Source organism: Mytilus galloprovincialis, chromosome 13 (assembly GCF_965363235.1).
Source record: "Mytilus galloprovincialis chromosome 13, xbMytGall1.hap1.1, whole genome shotgun sequence".
Lineage (NCBI taxonomy): Eukaryota > Metazoa > Mollusca > Bivalvia > Mytilida > Mytilidae > Mytilus > Mytilus galloprovincialis.
In genome coordinates, this window is record NC_134850.1 from 65,721,006 (window position 1) to 65,740,373 (window position 19,368).

General features: G+C 32.0%; 1 protein-coding gene and 2 long non-coding RNA genes across 4 annotated transcripts in view; 2 read left to right on the plus strand and 1 right to left on the minus strand.

The window, feature by feature from the left end:
- Window positions 1-1,525: 1,525 nt before the first annotated feature.
- On the minus strand, window positions 1,526-4,151 carry LOC143057033 (uncharacterized). The gene is made up of 3 exons (XR_012972607.1): window positions 3,942-4,151; window positions 2,518-2,594; window positions 1,526-1,767 (listed from the first exon to the last, which is right to left on the minus strand). It is a non-coding gene; the product is annotated as an uncharacterized LOC143057033 (long non-coding RNA).
- A 2,184-nt stretch (window positions 4,152-6,335) lies between these two features.
- Window positions 6,336-19,368, plus strand: part of LOC143057538 (protein DDI1 homolog 2-like) — a 30,864-nt gene continuing 17,831 nt past the window's right edge. For both annotated transcript variants that reach the window (XM_076230849.1, XM_076230850.1), the window contains exons 1-4: window positions 6,336-6,644; window positions 7,006-7,194; window positions 9,601-9,727; window positions 19,172-19,299. In XM_076230849.1, the coding sequence (XP_076086964.1) occupies window positions 6,383-6,644; window positions 7,006-7,194; window positions 9,601-9,727; window positions 19,172-19,299 (706 nt within the window). In that variant the 5' untranslated portion in view covers window positions 6,336-6,382. The remainder of the gene's footprint in view (window positions 6,645-7,005; window positions 7,195-9,600; window positions 9,728-19,171; window positions 19,300-19,368) is intronic.
- LOC143056729 (uncharacterized) lies at window positions 11,891-15,162 on the plus strand. Its single transcript, XR_012972480.1, has 5 exons — window positions 11,891-12,030; window positions 12,873-13,078; window positions 13,561-13,627; window positions 13,944-14,015; window positions 14,988-15,162. It is a non-coding gene; the product is annotated as an uncharacterized LOC143056729 (long non-coding RNA).

The window sequence follows — 19,368 nt, forward strand, 5'->3', positions numbered from 1 at the left end:
GATTTTTACGTAAAAATTATCTTATATTTTACTGGTTCTAAACATCAGATGCGTTCTATTAAAGTTATAAATGTTTTCAAAAGAGTATTTCAGGAGTGTACTAATGGTACTAGAAATGCAGTATTTTCTCAAGATCTAGCTTTTTAATTTTATTTTCACTAAATGTAACAAAAACCTACATTTTAAACCAATCACAAAATAAAATCATTTTTTACCACTAACCTAGGAAGCTTAAGCATAAACTGTTGGACGTAAGCATGGTAAAAAGACACTAATATCGTGTTTTCCTCGTATCAATTTTGTAATTTTATTTCTATGATCAAAAGTGGTTGTAAAAAGATATTTATATCTTTATGCTTCAGTGCATTAAATGAAAAGTAACATTTCATTAATTCACTCTCACGAAAAAAATGTAAGATTATATAACATGACCTTTATAATTGCAATTGTGTAACATTAAGGATCATTAAGGTGTGTGTTCTTTGGGCCAATGAAAATATACAAGAAAGCAGGAAGAAAAACATCTTCCGCTAACGTCTTCTCAAATTTCTTCATTGTTATACAAAATGATTTTGTATGTAACTTATTTATAATAATTGTTAAAAATTATAATTCTAATTGTTCTAGTTCTTAAAAGTTTCTTTGCCTTTAAATTTTAAAGGCTTAATTTATTCTAAAACCAATATCATGTCAAAGAACTTTTTCAATTTATTTTGTGACAGTTACGATCTTGAGAATCTGTTAACAGGCCTCACTAAAGCATACCCACTCTCGCTTTATTTGTAAGAATGAGATAAAATTCATATAGCATATGACATACAAAAAAACTCTCAGTTAAAACGTATTCATTTTAGTACTGTAATTCAGTGGTTGACGTTCGTCACTGTCTTACATATTTGTTTTTGGTTAATTGTTTTGTAAATTTTGTATAATCTTTCCAGGGTTGATTGTTTTTACATTTTGTCATTGTGTATTTTTTTTTAAAAGCTACTTATATGTTATTGCATCATCCCATAGTAGAAGGCAGTAAGATTTCATATAATTGATTGCGACATTTAGTCTCTGTTGGATTGTGGTCTCATTGGTAATTATCTTCTTATTTTCCATAAACTATTGGTATTTATTTTCTTGTTAGATCATGTGAGCCTGATAAGCATTTACTCATGTTACGTTTTACTTGTTAGATCAACTGGTCCTTAGGTCCATGTGAGTTTTGGTATTTTTTACTTGTTAGATGCGCCTGGTATTAAGGGTCATGTGAGCTTGATAAGCATTTCTTAGCGCCTATCTATACGATCAATCGAAAACATGCCCACTAGATTATGAGTAAAAATAGCAGTTGGTTTCAACCTCAGCTGTCACTATATGTAATGCTTAAATTAAAAATCAAATGGTTGCTGCCTTATTTAAATAAAAAATCGTGTTTCAGCTCTCATTGCAAGATGGAATCCAGAACTCACTTTTGGATCAGAATGACCTCCTGATATAGAAGATTAAAGGGTCAACTATAGCACAACTAACGAAAAAGAAGATAATATTTAATGGCACAATATCAGTTACCATCAAGTTCAATAAGTTGTCCGTTTAAAATAGTAACAACAGGAAATTCACTTTCGGGATTCCTTGGAACTTGAGGAGGACAGTCAATACACCCGCAACACTGATAGCTAAATCTAAGAGGATCGAAAGGTAAACCCGGAATCCTTCGGAGTTGTAAATGATGTTGACAGCAACTCCGAATACATTGGCATGGTTCTTCTAATGGCTCTGTTGAAAAGAAGAAAAAATACATTTATGTTCAAAGGTAAATGTACACAGCCAATTCCAATACGTTTGTATCGGGGAGAAAAGTAGCTTTTAGTGTTATATCTGGTTTTATATTTCATGTACAGAACAAAATATAAAATAGCGTCAAGTTACAGTAAATGGGCTACATCACAGATTGTCTTAAGATTAAGCATACACCTTTGACTCGTTGAACTGTATCTGAAAATCGAAAAAAAATTGCCTTTATTTCTTTTTTCACCAATAAAAATTACTGATTGAATTCTTTCAAAAAAGGTGCCCATTTGTATAGAAAACACATAAAATCGGATAAAAACGTTATCAAATTTCTAATTTTTACTCCATAGATTTTTATGCTGTTGATACAAAAATCTCCGTTTTATTGATGTAAAATAATAATAGGGTCTCGACTTCGTTTTAACGGAATAAATCAAGCAAGGAAGTGTACTTGGGGAAAAATAATTGTACATTACATATTTATTGCAATTGAATATAACACTGATCGAGTTTCTAGGAGGTTATGGTCTTTTAAAAGAAGGAAAGTAAATAGAAAATTATGTTTCCTTGTAAAACAAAGATTTTTCCTTATGTTTTGGAAATAATATTTTGTTGTTGACTTAAGATGGAAAAAGGTTTGTCCCAGGGAAATAACACACATGAACAACGGTCCCCATGAACTAAAACAATCAATGGAGCCTTAATATCTATCGTAAAATAAATCGTATATCTTACCAATTTCGCCTAGAGGGGGAAGTACTTGTGTCGCCACCATTCCAACGAGAACCCACAAAGTAATAAGCTGATGCATACTAAAATGAAACATAAACAATAGTATATCACGGTGGTTGAATGGAAATAAAACGTAAACAATATTGTATGTGGATGAATGGCCGGAAATAAAATTAAATCAACTTACCTTATGTATTATATATTTAGTATAAATTCGGGGGGGGGGGGGGGGGGTGATAAATCAGTGACTTAATTTAGTGATAATCAAACACAGATAAAGCTGTAAGTTAATTAATTATAAAACTAAACACGTATTATTTTCTTTTTGATGAAAGTCAGTGGCCTCGGGGAAAAAAATAATATCTCAAAATAGTTTTTAATTTGTTTAAAGATTTTTTTTGTATATTAAACCCCAGCCAATGATGCAACAGCCTATCAAATACAAAACATGTGCAAAAGACGCAAAGCGGCACAATACGACAGACAAACAGACAAACATTATGTTTTTTTTTGTTCTTATGTTGTGCTGTTACCCAACTGTCCTATGTCCTATTTTATGGGGAGGGCTGGTGTCAGCACATGTGTTTATCCCCGCCACATTATGTATGTCCGTGTCCCAAAGCAGTAGCCTCTAATTCGGAGGTCGTTGTTTGTTGCTGTGTATGCCATAAAAAAAAATTATTCAACGGTTTTGTTCGTGAATCAGGCCGTTAGGTTTCTCATTTGAATTGTATTAAATTTATCATGTCGTTGCCTTTTAAAGCTTGTTAAACGGTACAAGTTGGGCTCATTTTTGAAGACAATCTGGTCCATCTGCTGCAGTAGTGTAATTCTTAATCTTTTTCAATGCAGGTCTCCGTGCAAGAAGACTACTCAAAGTTCATATACAAAGGAATATGTTCTATCTGCTTCAGTAGTGTAATTCGTAATCTTTTTCAATGCAGGTCTCCGTGCAAGAAGACGAGTCAAAGTTCATATATACAAAGGAATATGTTCTATCTGCTTCAGTAGTGTAATTCGTAATCTTTTTCAATGCAGGTCTCCGTGCAAGAAGACTAGTCAAAGTTTATATACAAAGAAATATGTTCTATCTGTTGCAGTAGCACTTGTGTAATTCGTAATCTTTTTCGATGTAGGTCCTCAAGCATGAAGACTAGTCAAGGAATATGTTATTATTTCTGCTGTAGTGGCATTAGTGTTATTCGTATACTCTTTTCCGATGTAGGTCTCCAAGCATAAAGACTTGGTAATGAAAGCTAGAAGTTTCGCAGTAATTAGCATTTTGCTTTATAAAGCGTTTGTGTATTCTTTGGAAAAACAGATTATATTAAGATATATTTTTTTATTTAGATTATAAGAAAATCAATCAATAAATCAATCAATGATATGTTGTTGTTTTTTATTTATCTTAACGTAATAAAACTTACCTTGATATATGTTTCTCCAAAAATGTCACCTATACGATCTTGTTTCCGACGGCAGTTTATGAAACTGTGAAACTTGTTGTTTTCACTTTATACATAGTGTTAAATAATTCGGTTGAACATTTCCTACTATTTCTTCAAAATATTTTGTTATAAACATTTATAACGTGACAAAAATAAGGTTTTACATTAAATCTAACTGTTGTCTTTTCCGTGTAAAATTTCGTGTAAATGATTTTATATACGATCAAGATGATGCGGTGTGGTATTTGTTTGAAATGATGCGCATTACCATTTTGTCACATTTTTTAATCAAAATAGTTTGCACGTATAAAGAATTACTAAAAACATCACGATCTTTACAAATATAATTACCAGAATTATGTTATGGTTCTTTCGTCAAAAGCTTTCATAATTTTATATCTACATGTGCAAAGTAAAATGTAAAATCACAAATATGAATTTGTCCTTACACTTATATTTGGCCATACATTTTTTTCGTCAGTCTTACCGTACACTGAACACTTATATGGTGTAAATGGTTTGTCTAACACACATTTGTCAATTAAAGAGAAAACCAATATTATATAAGAGACACGAATTGTCTATTGAACATCTTTTATACAATATACTAGATACTTCATTGTACCAGAATTACAAATAAATATACAATATGATATTTTGAATGGGCTGGTATTATAAGGAATATTTCTCAGCAACAACAAAAACTGTTATTTTTCATCTGCATATATATTTAAACGTCGTTGTAACCAATATCGTCTTTAATACAACGGGTTGAAGGCGCCGTCGACCTATTGACGATTTAAGAGGGCATATTAAAAACTAATTACGCTTGTTGCGCGCACAACATTGTCTTCTATATGTGGTTTCTGCTGTCTATAGTCCAAAAAAATAAATATCAAAACACTTTTTATAGTTCCTCACTTGTTTTTCGAAAATGTTTGATGATTGAAATTTATCAAACATTTTAGCTGTGATGGTGATGTTCTTTCATGTTTACTGATTTCTAACAATCCTCTGGATCAATAGCAAGAACAAGCCCCGAACCAACCTTGTACAAAAATATTAGCTTTTGGCTTGTACGTCTATGTTGTTTTTCTTTGAGTTCTGGTTTGGCAAGCAAAAGCTGCATGTTTTTTTTTAAACTGAGTTTGTCTTTGCGTTTTGTAGTGTGCTTGTTAATACCACATTAGCTAGAGGTATAATGGGGATTTGAGATCTCACAAAACATGTTTAACCCCCGTCATATATTTTGCGTCTCTAGTAAGTCAGAAGCCCATTGTCTTTGTCAGTCTTCAGCTCTAGCCTCGTAAATGACTTTGAATGGTTATTTCTTTGAATGATCATCTGTGTTACATGAAGCAGACAATACCCATTAGCTCAGTAGACCCGATTAGTTACCAGAAGCTGCATGGTGTTTTTCTCTACATGTGAAGCGAATAGCTTGGCTTGATACATTTGTACCTATTTAAAAAAAAATTAGGCTACGAAAGGAAATATAAAGAAAACTAAATTTGTTGATTAATTATTGGTATTGCGTGGGCAGAAAAAAGGATTGAAAAATAGTCTACCATGGTCTAACATAGAAAAAAAACTCTCCTGGAAGAATTTCAGGGTCTTTTAATAAAATAATTATCTTTGGTCATATAACATAATCAGTTTGTGACATATAAACAAATCGAAAATGTATGCATAAAATATAATTATAAAACTGAATTGAACCGACGTGGACAAAAGTTATAAAACTTCTGCCCTCTAATGAATGTTTCATAAAGGAGCAAACTATTTTAACAGGTTCCATGAAAGATGGGTTCAGCAAGTCTTTTTCTTTTTTGTTCAAGGATTATAGACGTAAAATTGTAAGACAGTACCGAAACAATTTTCAAATAGAGAAACTGTTTTTCATCCTCCAGCAAGTGGCACAGTTAACATATTCTATATCTTATAGAAAAGTTAGTTGAAGCTGAATAAAATTACCTAATCTAGTAAGGTTTAAAATGTCTATAAAGTAAACAGTTAAAAAAAAAAATTTAATTTTTAATTTTTAGCAGGACTTTAAAGACTTTATTTCGTTCAAGTCCGTACAAATATTTACCACAGGCTTCTAAAAGGTTTTGGTTGGGTCAAATATAATCAGTCTTTTCGTATTCTGTTTTCTGCTCTTGTCGGGTTGTTGTCTCGATGACACATTCCCCATTTCCATTCTCAATTTTATTATAAAAAAGGATCAATTCCCAGCCTTAAAAGATTATGAGACAATTATACCAAGAAATTTTTTTTAAGTAAAAGATTTATCTTTTCAAATTTCGGATGATTTACAGAAGGTAACAGGTGCGGGATCGACATCACAGTTTTCTGAATACCGTAAAATTGCGCATGTGCAATGAGGGAACAGGAAGTTCCATGAACACAATTTTCGAAAAATGCAAATAACTGTGACAACACTGTCAGATCAAATTTTCACGCTAGATGTGAGCGATGATTTAGAATTAGAGAATTTTAAAGCATTGTGTGAATTTGAAATAGGCATACCCGCTAGGGAAATTGGCATAACATGGAACGGAAAACCCATTCAAGATGACAAACGCTCCCTGTCAAGTTATGGGATAAAACATGGGGACATGTTACTGCTTCAGCACAATAGAGGTTCTCAAGGTTTACAACAGTCTATGCCTAGGCAAGGAGGTAATCAAAATCGTATTCATTATTGATATGAAATGAAGATTTTTTTTCAAAATCATTTACTAATATATATGAAAGTACTGACTAATAAAAACACTTTCTCTTTGAAAAAGTAGAATCAGGGGGTCTCACTATTTACTAATTTAGCGACGAAAAGCGACAAGAAGACTATTTTGTGAAAAGAAAACATTTTTTTTTAATTAGATATAAAGAAATTTGTATTTAATGTTTTTTTTTAATAAGCTCACCCAATCATGTTGGCCATCTTTCACTTTCGCACATATATGTTTGCTATATATTATTAAATTGTGTATTGATTTTGTAAGAAAAGTGTTGAGTACCTTTTTATTTGCTATTTTTGCAGGTTTTGACATAGATTTCGGCAGTGTACCAATACCAGGGACTAGTCAACAGTCTGCAGCTAGAAACCAGCCCCCAGACCCTGAAGATCCTGCTTATATCAGAGAATTGCTGTTGAAAAATCCACATGAACTTTCACTTCTACGGGAAAGAAATCCAGAGTTGGCAGAGGCCTTAATAAATGGAACCTTTGGTATTTTACTTCATATTTTCAGTATACATCTTTAAAACGAGGAATTATTTGAATCTGAAATAATTTTGAATTCTGGAAAATTGATGAAAACAAACCCAACTAAAAAGGGTTAGTTACATGCAGATAATAAGTAAAATTAACCTTATCCATGCCTGCATGGCTATAGCTAACCCTATTTAGTAATGTAACAAATGTGTGGTAGAGTAATTAAAAGAAACTTTAAAAAATGTAATAATTACAAAAATAAGAAGATGTATACATGTATATAGATGTATACATGTATATACATACATTGACATATTAGACCGTTGATTTCCCTGTTTGAATGGTTTTACACTAGTAATTTTTGGGGCCCTTTATAACTTGCTGTTCGGTGTGATCCAATTCAAGGCTCCACGTTAAAGGCTGTACCTTTACCTTTAATGGTTTACTTTAAAAAAAAATTGTTACTTGGTTGGAGAGTTGTCTTATTGGCACTCATACCACATCTTCCTATATCAATGTGTTATGACTGACAATGAGACAACTCTTCACAGGAGTCCAAATGACACAGAAGTTTTCTTTTATATCTTCATCTAGCATCTCCTTGGACCATGATCATGAGAGCTTGGCTTTCATTGTTGTCATACATTTTATGAATATCTCCTCTGCATGCAATACTTTATAACAAATGTAATATTAATTACAAACGAAAGTGAACCAACGCCTGGTGAGTCTGTAGTACGGTAGAGTCCATAAAGTGGATACCCGAGGGTATGCAGGGTCGTTATGATAAAAAACATAAAATGTAGAAAGTCTTATAACAACAACACTTTAGGGACTGCTGCAGAAATTTATTGATCAAGTTTCGGTGCCTAGGGCACCGTCATCAGGGTTAAAACAATACATAAAATCATGCTGAAGTACAAAATGTTAAAATGTAATATTAGATTAGACGAAATTGGCATACATAATCTTTTATACATTTGGTGAAAAAAGTTTTAGCGTTTCTTCGTCGTTCAATCAATCCACATGACCTAAATTGGTAAACAAGTGGGCACCGGGGTAATTAAAATAATACTATTTAAAAAAGTGGGGTGGTTTTTATAGAAAAAAGAGGTTACTGGTAATGGTATGATACATGTACATGTACTTAACAAGTGATTTGTATGTAATTATCCCAGATTCAGTTCAAGGTCATCACCTGACATGACCAGTCATCCTATCAACACAGGAATTGGTTCTGATAACTTTAGTCTGGATCATTAGTATTGTAAATTTAAAACTACTATAAAATTAAATCACTTAGTCTAGTGATTTTTTTGTACTACAGTCAAACCTGATTAAACCAGACCCTGAATAAACCGGATTCCTGTCCATTCCAGCCGAAAATGAAAGTCCCATATTTTTCCATTCAAAGTCTTTGTTAAAATACCCTTTGTAAACCGGACCCCGTGTATTCCGAATTCCGGTCTAATTATGAAGTCCCAATACTCTTAATTACATTAATTATTACCTGTCAAAACCGGTTTGTCTAATTAATTTCAATGATCGATATGCAATCAAAACATATTTGATAATCAATTAGTCAGGTGTCAAACTGTGAATCTACAATCGTACAGTAGTGAGCTGTATTATTTATCAAAACATTATAAACTTGTCAATTAAACGAAAAGACACCGAATATATCTCGGATTGAACTTACGTTTTAACTTGGATAAACAAATTAAAATTGCGGAGTTAGAAATTCACATTGTGATTTCGAAATCCTGGGTTCCCTGTTGTGAACCCCTAAACAAATGACCTTCATAATGAAAAACACCCGGATGACAACAATCAATGGATATTGTACACTGTATGACAACGTTTCGAAAGTGATGAAATTACGTTTGATAATATTCTGGCTTTTTAATCATCCATTCCAACATTTCAAATTATTGATCATGGGAGTAAATCAAAACTCTGGTCTTACAATCCAAACAACGCGAGCAATTATGATGCAAATGCAAACAATGAAAAACGAAGTGAAAGTATTTTAATTTATCAGATATAATTTACAATCAGAGAGAACTTTTACATGCAAAATGTCGGACGTCACAAGTCATTAACTTCCGGTCAAAAACGGAAACCTGAATAAACCGGCTCACTGTCCAAACCGGCCCTTTTTCATAGTCCCGTAGCCGGCCTGTTTATACAGGTTTTACTGTACTTAAATAGGTGATTATTAAAGAAAGACAACTCTTACTTCCAACATTTGTGGATAAATGTCACTACATTTTGTACATCAGTGATTTAAAGATACTTAAGATCTGTCAGTTAAGTAAAAATGAACATTTTGTTGGTCATTAAGGAATGACATACATTACATGCATTAAAAATGTAAATAATGATACATTTGTGATTTTTTATATGTATACCTATTTCCAGAAAAATTCAAAGATGTTTTACAAAGACAGACAAGAGAAAGGAAAGAAAAGGAAATGGAAAGAATACAGTTAATGAATGCAGATCCTTTTAGTGCTGAAGCTCAAAAGATGATAGCCGAGGAAATCAGGTCCAGTGGTAAAATTCTAAACACAGTTGTTTCCCCTTTATTTTTTTTTCAATTTGGATTAAAAATGAAAAGAGAATGTTAACTTATAAAAACAACCAACCAGAAATAAGCATGCAGATTTATGAGTAATAGCATATTTGAAATATATTACTAGATATTTGATCATGTTGATAAAGCTCTAACATGTCTAAACTTAACACTGGGATATTCATGAAAGCAAAACAAGTAAATAGTTAAAACTTTCTCAGTATTCTGAGTACTGCCAGTGGTATTATATATAGATATAATATGTGGTATGAGTACCAATGAGACAACTCTCCATCCAAGTCACAATTTAAAAAGTAAACCATACATACCCTAGTCAAGTACGAAACATTGCTCAATATACAATTTTCAATTCGATGGTATATTGGTATCATGTCATCATTGTCCAAAGACATTTGGTTTTTGCACAATCACTTTAGTATAAGAAAATAGAAATCTATGAATTTAAACACAAGGTTTGAGACCACAAAGGGAAGGTTGGGATTAGAATTAGTGGCCAAAAAAAGGGCCCAAATAAGCATTTTTGTCGAGCCTTCGACTTTAGTCGAAAAAGCGAGACTAAGCGATCCTACATTCCGTCGTCGGCGGCGGCGGCGTCCACAAATATTCACTCTGTGGTTAAAGTTTTTGAAATTTTAATAACTTTCTTAAACTATACTGAATTTCTACCAAACTTGGACAGAAGCTTGTTTATGATCATAAGAAAGTATCCAGAAGTAAATTTTGTAAAAATAAAATTCCATTTTTTCCGTATTTTACTTATAAATGGACTTAGTTTTTCTGCGAGGAAACATTACATTCACTCTGTGGTTAAAGTTTTTAAAATTTTAATAACTTTCATAAACTATCCTTGATTTGTACCAAACTTGGACAGAAGCTTGTTTATGATCATAAGATAGTATCAAGAAGAAAATTTTGTAAAAATAAATTTCCACTTTTCCGTATTTTACTTATAAATGGACTTACTTTTTTTGGCCAGAAACAAAACATTCACTCTGTGGTTTAAGTTTTTAAAATTTTTATAATGTTCTTAAACTATCCTGGATTTCTACCAAACTTAGACATAAGCTTGTTTCTGATCATAAGATATTATTCAGAAGTAAATTTTGTGAAAAAAAAATTCACTTTTTCCGTATTTTACTTATAAATGGACTTAACTGGGCATTTAAAAAGTCGGAATGCGAGTACATATGTTCAAACTCTTTTAGATCATTTTTTAGTAGCAATAAACAAAAGAACTATGTCAATTGGACATGCTTTGATACTATTTATGCACTTGAATTTTTACTTGATAACATTTTTGTTCGCTTTGGAGATTCCGTATATCGTCAAGTTATTGGAATTCCAATGGGGACTAACTGTGCACCACTTATTGCGGACCTGTTTTTGTATTGTTATGAGTTACAATTTATGACTAAAATTAGCAAAGACCCATCAAAACAACATTTGATACAAAAATTTAACAATACTTTTAGATATTTGGATGATATATTGGCTCTAAATAATGACGACTTCAGTATGTATACTAAAGAAATTTATCCTGTAGAACTTACTTTAAATAAAGCTAATGATAACAATGACCACTGCCCTTTCCTCGATCTTGATATCTATATCATAAACGGGAAGCTTAAGGTGACTTCCGATACTAAGGGAGATAACAACATTTTACTGATGTAAAACTGGTTCCCGTTTAAAAATTTAGGATATATCGCCTGTATATCTAGGTCACGGTAACAGTTCCGATGTCGTCTGTTGTCAACGTGTGTAAACAACTTCCAAGTTACAGCCATCGCTCAGAAGAAAGAAAGGAAGGTTTATCATAAAGGATAAATGCATGCGTTCTTTAAAAATAAAGAATATGAATAGCTTCAGCCTGAAAGTTCACACAGTCTTAAATGATTCTCAACTTATAATATCATATGATATAAGTTTTTGAGAGTTGGAGAAATTCGGCGTCCGATCACAGACAGTGATGTTATGTTTGACGGAACCTGGAAAGAAGGTCGACGGCTAGCTCTGATGATCACCTAGCGCAGAATATGTTTGTTAAGATGCAAAACTGTCCCCTGCGGATACTGTCTGTGAACGGAAATACGACCTTCAAAGCTTGGACCAGGAGGTGGAGGCCGTGGAGCATTTTGTCCATACCATATCGTTGTAGCTGCAGTGCATGTAACCTGCATATCATGTGTGACAGTGTAGAAACGAGGGGGAAAATGGGACTGGTGGATTTGTTATCAATTCAAAAGCTGCACATGGTAAGAGAGTTCAATTTTCTCTTTATTATATATTCTCTTTAGACTTTAACACATTTTACTTGTTGGAGAAGGTGTATGGTTTCATGTCTTGAATAAATGAACCTGCCCCACACCTCTCTTTTTCTTTCTTTAATTCCCCTCTATTATGGTCTGGGGTTTATGTGGTTTGAGGGTAAAAAGCTTTATTTTGAGGGGAAGTGCTGCCCAAATTTTTTATGAAGCTGGACTTAGTAATTTTTCTGGAATTTTGCCCCTGGAAGTTATTTATCATTTTTGCAATGTACACAAAGACATCTATACATAAGGGGCTTTTTAGTTTTGCATCCAAAAGGAGAGGATTATTTTGTAAATACTTATTTGGTAGCAATTATATAACCATAAATAAAATTAGAATTGAAAAAGTAAACAATTGCAGTCACAATGATTCATTCACAAAAATAATGTTTTACCAACTCAAAATATTAGTTTTCTTTATTTTATAATCAGAATTTTCATATTAAGTCATCTTTTGCATGTGATCAGAGACCAAGTGGTCGGAAACCTTACAAATTTAGTCATTTAGAATGATGTGTAGAATGCAGGATAATGCATGAAGGCAAAAAAGAAAATTAAGAAGGGGGGCACCCACCCTCATTCCACATTATTAGAAATAAATGTGAGTCTGTGATCTATAAGAATAAAGGTAAACATGAATTCACAATCATATTATATAAATATAAATTGAAAAAATCAATTGTATATTCCAAATAAAATTATGAACTCAAGTCTAAATAGTTTATAGTTTATCTAATTAACCAATACATGTACTTGTGCAGACTGACATTTCATATCATATTTTTCAGGAATGATACATGCAGGAATTTGTGCCACACATTTCAACAATTTCCTTAATGGATTGAATGTACTGTCTGTGAATTCATCAGCCATACTTAAAGAAAAAGGAGAATTAAACTGGAAAGAAAATATTTGCAGTTGCAAAAGAATCCTGTAAATAAATTCAAAAGAAGAAACAGTTTTAAACATGGTTAATTTAATGAATAATTGGAAGGTAATTAAACCTTTAGTCATATAATTCATAAATTTTCCTAAGTAGATATAAAGTATATAATGAGGACCATAATTATATTCATATTTGCACTTAAGCAGTCATAAAAATGAATTAACAGATCTTGGTAATAATTTCAAGTTTAGGGTCAATATTTCAAATCAATTTTGTGGTAAAGCATTGTTATATATACTTGAAGACTTTCATGTATAGAACATGACAGAATTTGTTTCAACAAAAATATTGAACTAGAATTAGTTACATATGTATAATTTATTAAATGAAATCTATATTAATGTATAATTTCAACAAATTTAATGAAACCTATTTGGATTTGAAAGCCTTTATACATATTATTATTACAAATTTCATTGTTAACAGCCTGAGTTTCCAGTTAATTTTAAATGTAATATGTTTTAGCTATAGTATTTGAACACTGCATGCACTTTTATTTATATATATTTGTTATCACTTTTTTTCATTAGGTTGAAGCTAGTTATGTTGCAGAATTGCAAATGTTTGGTACTGGTTGAAACTATGAAAGTAATACAGGTAAATTTAAAGAATTTAGACTTTAACTTTATTAATAGAAAAGATATTCCCAAATGTCAAGGTGAAAGTGGACATTGTAGATTCTAAACACCCATGTGAAAGCAACAGTCTTCTATGGTGAGAGGATGCCATACTTAACAATGCTCTTGTTATTATATGGAATATGGCTTTTTTTATCATTATTTTCACTATTTTGATATTGAACAACCAACATTGATAAAAAGTAATATAAAACTCTCACTTTTTATGAATCCTATATTATCTGATTATATTAATTTACTTATTTAATTTTTGTTATATTTGTTATCAATTGTAGGTCTCATGGTCATCATTTAACAGCAGGTTATTAGCAGCAGTTTTGTAGAAAAATGAAGGATGACTGTCAATGGTAAATACATACATTTTAGGATAATTACATGTAGTTACCTTTGAAAAAAAAAACTTAGGTTTTTTAATCTGATAATGGTGTTTTGCAGGCATTTATAACATTTCTTTTTGGACAATATATTTAGTAGACTCAACTATAAAATGTAGGATCATGTAAACTTGTACACAGATGTCACTGACCTACATTTTCCACTCCACTGACTTTGGTTACATTAAACATCCAATTTCATATACAACAAATGTATATCTCAGCAACTAAAAGGTGTCAGATCATGCAAACTTATATATACACTCTCAGAGTCTCAGTAAGGAACTCAGCTTCCAGGTAAAAGAAGGTCACAGTGATCCACATTTTACACTATTGATTTGTACTTTATTTTATAATTTAAATACAAAGTATATTATCAAGACTGCCACTGGTTCTTATGTGCCACAATTCTGACAATGAAGATAACTATGTGATGTAGATAACTTATGTTTATTTCAAACTTGGTCACATGCTGTATATATGTAAATTTTTACCAAAAAGAACAGTTCAACTGTTTTGATTTAAGTTACACATATATGGTAAAGGTCACACCTATTAAATATACATGTATACCTTGAATTTATTTGCATTGGACCCTATTATGCTCCCTATATCATTTATATTGTCAATTTTTGCATTCCAAATTGCCATTGTTCACAAAACAAAAACCACTAAAAAGGATGGCCATCATATGCAAAAGCAATATAAAATGCATACCCATCAGCTGACCTAATTATTGCAATCACTTCAAAAACCTGGCCATATATCATATTATAAAACTCTTAATGAGTACCTTTGTTAGTCAGGTATAATATAATCTTTTTAAATTGATGTTGTAATGCATGATTGGATTAATTTTGCACTCACTGAAATATTATATAGATTTAGTAGTTTATTAGTATATATTACACCTTTTCATTACAAATAAATAAATTAAACTTTCAGGTAAATGCAGCAACAGAATGTTCCCCTGGAAAATTTACGTAGAAAATTTGGGAAAGTATGAATAAGAAATTAGAGAGGCAAACAGATAACCAGAAAACAAAGATTTTGAAAGAAAAGAATTGCCACTAATAGTAATATGCTATATCTGACTGGGAGCAACATGTACTATTCAATATGGAAGGATTGATAATTTTGACTGACAGAGTCACACAGTGACACAGTGAACTCTAATAATGCTATGACTATCAATAAGTACTTGACTGAATCAGAGGAGTAAACTATTTACACATTTGTAAATATAACAGTTATATGTTTGCTTGATTATTGAGGCATTCAAAATAAAGAAAGTTGAAAAACCTTTGAAAAAGTTATAATTTCATCATTTTTTGGTTATGTTACTATGACAACTGAAATATATAATGTATTATCATTATGCTTCATCAAACTTAAATCATTAATTGTGGAAAAGGTGACAAAGTCTTTTTTAATCCATTTACTTGCATGACTGTTACCTATGAATCGATAATTTCAAAAAAAATATATTTGGTGATTTTCGCTAACTTCTGAGTAATTTATTTTGCTCATTTAAGACCACAGTAATGCTAATATAAGCTGCCTTACAATGTATCATAATATTTGTTTACATTTACATAGAAGCCATGTGTTGTTGGTCTGAAATCATGATATTTGATCTGCCATTGTCTGTTAGGTTGTTAATCTTGCACATCAGAACAATGCAAAAACTTGAATTTTTCAACTTCATGTCCTGTTGCCATGGTAACCGTTGTTCATAGAAACCAAAAAATTGTTCTCATTTGATTGCCTTGTGAAACTGTATTATTCTGTGTTAGTTTAACAAAGGATATGACAACATATGTCACACTTTGATCACCGATGATGAAAGATATACAAAAAACTGCTGTTGATCACTGTTTCGTTAGGGGTCACAAAAACATTTTTCGTGCAAAAAATAGTCTGGTGACCCATATTTTTTTTAATTTCTTTTTAAAGCTCATTGTTATGACCATCTTATGTCAAATTTAAAAAAATATTCATTGGACCATTTTTTTGGAAATTTAAGAAAAATAGAAATTTTTAACAAAATCTGTGTTTTTTTTTGTGGAGCAGTGTTGATGAAATTAGAGACGAAATCAATGAAAATGAATAAAACTGCCATTATTTGTGTTTTATTTACATTTTAAATAATAATTTTGTAATAAATGAAGAACAAACCCTTCAAAATACTTTCAAAGGCTTGAAAAAAATCCAGAGTTTCTACATCAAGTATGTATTTATGCATACACGTGATGTACCAACTTTGGTGACCGTTACCATGGAAACGAGTCTGGTGACATACTATTTTTAACTCAAATTTTCATAGAGGCCATTGCATAGTATATGTATGCAAATTTTAAGAAAAATTCAATGGTGAAAAAAAATTTGCTATATCTGTAGGGATCCACCTTAATACAAAAATTTATGATAAAAGAGATGATTTTTCATTTCCTATTGTTAATTATCCATTTTTAGATGGTGACGTTCCCTTGTCACCATCTTATGGTGTTTATATATCTCAACTTGTACGATTCGCTCGTGTATGTAACAATGTATTAGATTTTAGCGAGAGAAATTTATGTATTACTGAAAAATTATTACACCAGGGTTTTCGATATCACAAACTGGTCAAAACATTTACTAAATTTTATCACCGGTATAAGGAAATAATTCGTAAATATAACTCAACATGCAGACATCTTATACGTTCAGGTATTTCACATCCAAAATTTTATGGAAATATTCTTTATAAAGCACAAAAATGTCAGTATTCTCCTCAGAAACTAACAAAACCTTTAAATAGACTTATTAAAAGGGGATATAGTTACGATACTGTTGTCAGGTCATTAAAGATTGCATATTTTGGCTTTAACATTGATTCACTGATAGGGTCTTTGCATCGGAACTAAACACATTTATTTCTAAAAAAACAGTTGTTGGCATGACACGGGTTATGTTCTTCTCATATATTTTATGATAGTATGATACTAAACCCCTAACGGGAGGGATTGTACCTGATATTCATATGATGAAGACATAATCTTTCAATCAGTTTAATTGAGGTCTGGAGCTGGCTTGTCAGTTAACTGCTAGTAGTCTGTTGTTATTTATGTATTATTGTCATTTTATTTATTTTCTTTTGTTACATCTTTTGACATCAGACTCGGACTTCTCTTGAACTGAATTTTAATGTGCGTATTGTTATTCTTTTACTTTTCTACATTGGCTAGAGGTATAGGGGGAGGGTTGAGATCTCATAAACATGTTTAACCCCGCCGCAATTTTGCGCCTGTCCCAAGTCAGGAGCCTCTGGCCTTTGTTAGTCTTGTATGATTTTAAATTTTAGTTTCTTGTGTATAATTCGGAGTTTAGTATGACGTCCATTATCACTGTACTATTATGCATATTTTAGGGGCCAGCTGAAGGACACCTACGGGTGCGGGAATCCTCGCTACATTGAAGACCCATTGGTTGCCTTCGGCTGTTGTTTGCTCTATGGTCGGGTGGTTGTCGCTTTGACATATTCACCATTTCCTTTCTCAATTTTATTAGTTTTTCTTCCAGTTAACATTGCATACAGTCTGCAGTTAAAGTTTATAAAACATTTAAAAAACAGTTGTTGGCATGACACGGGTTATGTTCTTCTCATATATTTTATGATAGTATGATACTAAACCCCTAACGGGAGGGATTGTACCTGATATTCATATGATGAAGACATAATCTTTCAATCAGTTTAATTGAGGTCTGGAGCTGGCATGTCAGTTAACTGCTAGTAGTCTGTTGTTATTTATGTATTATTGTCATTTTATTTATTTTCTTTTGTTACATCTTTTGACATCAGACTCGGACTTCTCTTGAACTGAATTTTAATGTGCGTATTGTTATTCTTTTACTTTTCTACATTGGCTAGAGGTATAGGGGGAGGGTTGAGATCTCATAAACATGTTTAACCCCGCCGCAATTTTGCGCCTGTCCCAAGTCAGGAGCCTCTGGCCTTTGTTAGTCTTGTATGATTTTGAATTTTAGTTTCTTGTGTATAATTCGGAGTTTAGTATGACGTCCATTATCACTGTACTATTATGCATATTTTAGGGGCCAGCTGAAGGACACCTACGGGTGCGGGAATTCTCGCTACATTGAAGACCCATTGGTTGCCTTCGGCTGTTGTTTGCTATATGGTCGGGTGGTTGTCGCTTTGACATATTCACCATTTCCTTTCTCAATTTTATTAGATTCATAAACTATCCTGGATTTTTTACCAAACTTGGAAGCTTCTTTCAATCAAACGACAGTATCGAGAGGGAAATTTTTATTGATGTTTTTCCTCATTTTTGTTGAGTCTGCAATTAACAGCAAAAGTAGGCGAGACATTGGGTTCCGTGGAACCCTTACGAATTTTTCTTGGTTTTTTCGCACAATAACTTTAGTATAAGTAAATAGAAATCTATGAAATTTAGTCAAGGTTTATAACCACAAAAGAAAGGTTGGGATTGATTTTGGGAGTTTTGGTCCCAACAGTTAAGAATTTTAATTCTTGTGGTTTTTTGATATGCTGAATCTGAACATGTACTTAGATTTTTGATTATTGGCCCAGTTTTCAAGTTGACCAAAATTGGGGTTCAAAATTAAACTTTCTTTGATTTCAACAAGAATCGAATATGTGGGGTTCTTTGATATGCTGAATCTCACCATGTATTTAGATTTTTGATATTTGGGCCTTGTTATCGAATTGGTCCATATTGAGCTCGAGGTTTAAAGGGATCAAAATTGAATTTTATTTGATTTCATCAAAAATTGAATTCTTGGGTTCTTTGATATGCTGAATCTAACCATGTATTTAGATTTTTGATATTGGACCATAAATGGTAAATTTTCAATTTAAAAAAAATTAAGTTCTTATATTAGACCACATTCATTCTGTGTCCGAAACTTATGTTGTGTCAACTATTTAATCACCATCAAGAGCTGTATCAATCTTGAATGTTGTGTCCATACTTGCCACAACTGTTTAGGGTTTGACCTCTGCGGTCGTATCAAGCTGCGGTTGTATGAAGCTGTGCCATGCGGAGCATTTCATTCACTTCTTAATTATAGGTCTTTTAATAAATGTTGCTCTTACTTTTCAGAATGAAGAATGTTGAATCCAACATGGAGACCGCAATAGAGTATTCTCCTGAAAGTTTTGGTCAAGTGGTCATGTTATATATTGATTGTGTAGTTAATGGACACCATGTTAAAGCCTTTGTAGATTCAGGTATAGTACAGACAGCCATAGAGTATAACAAAGTTTTCTGATGAAAGTCTTGGTCAAGAGGTCATGCAT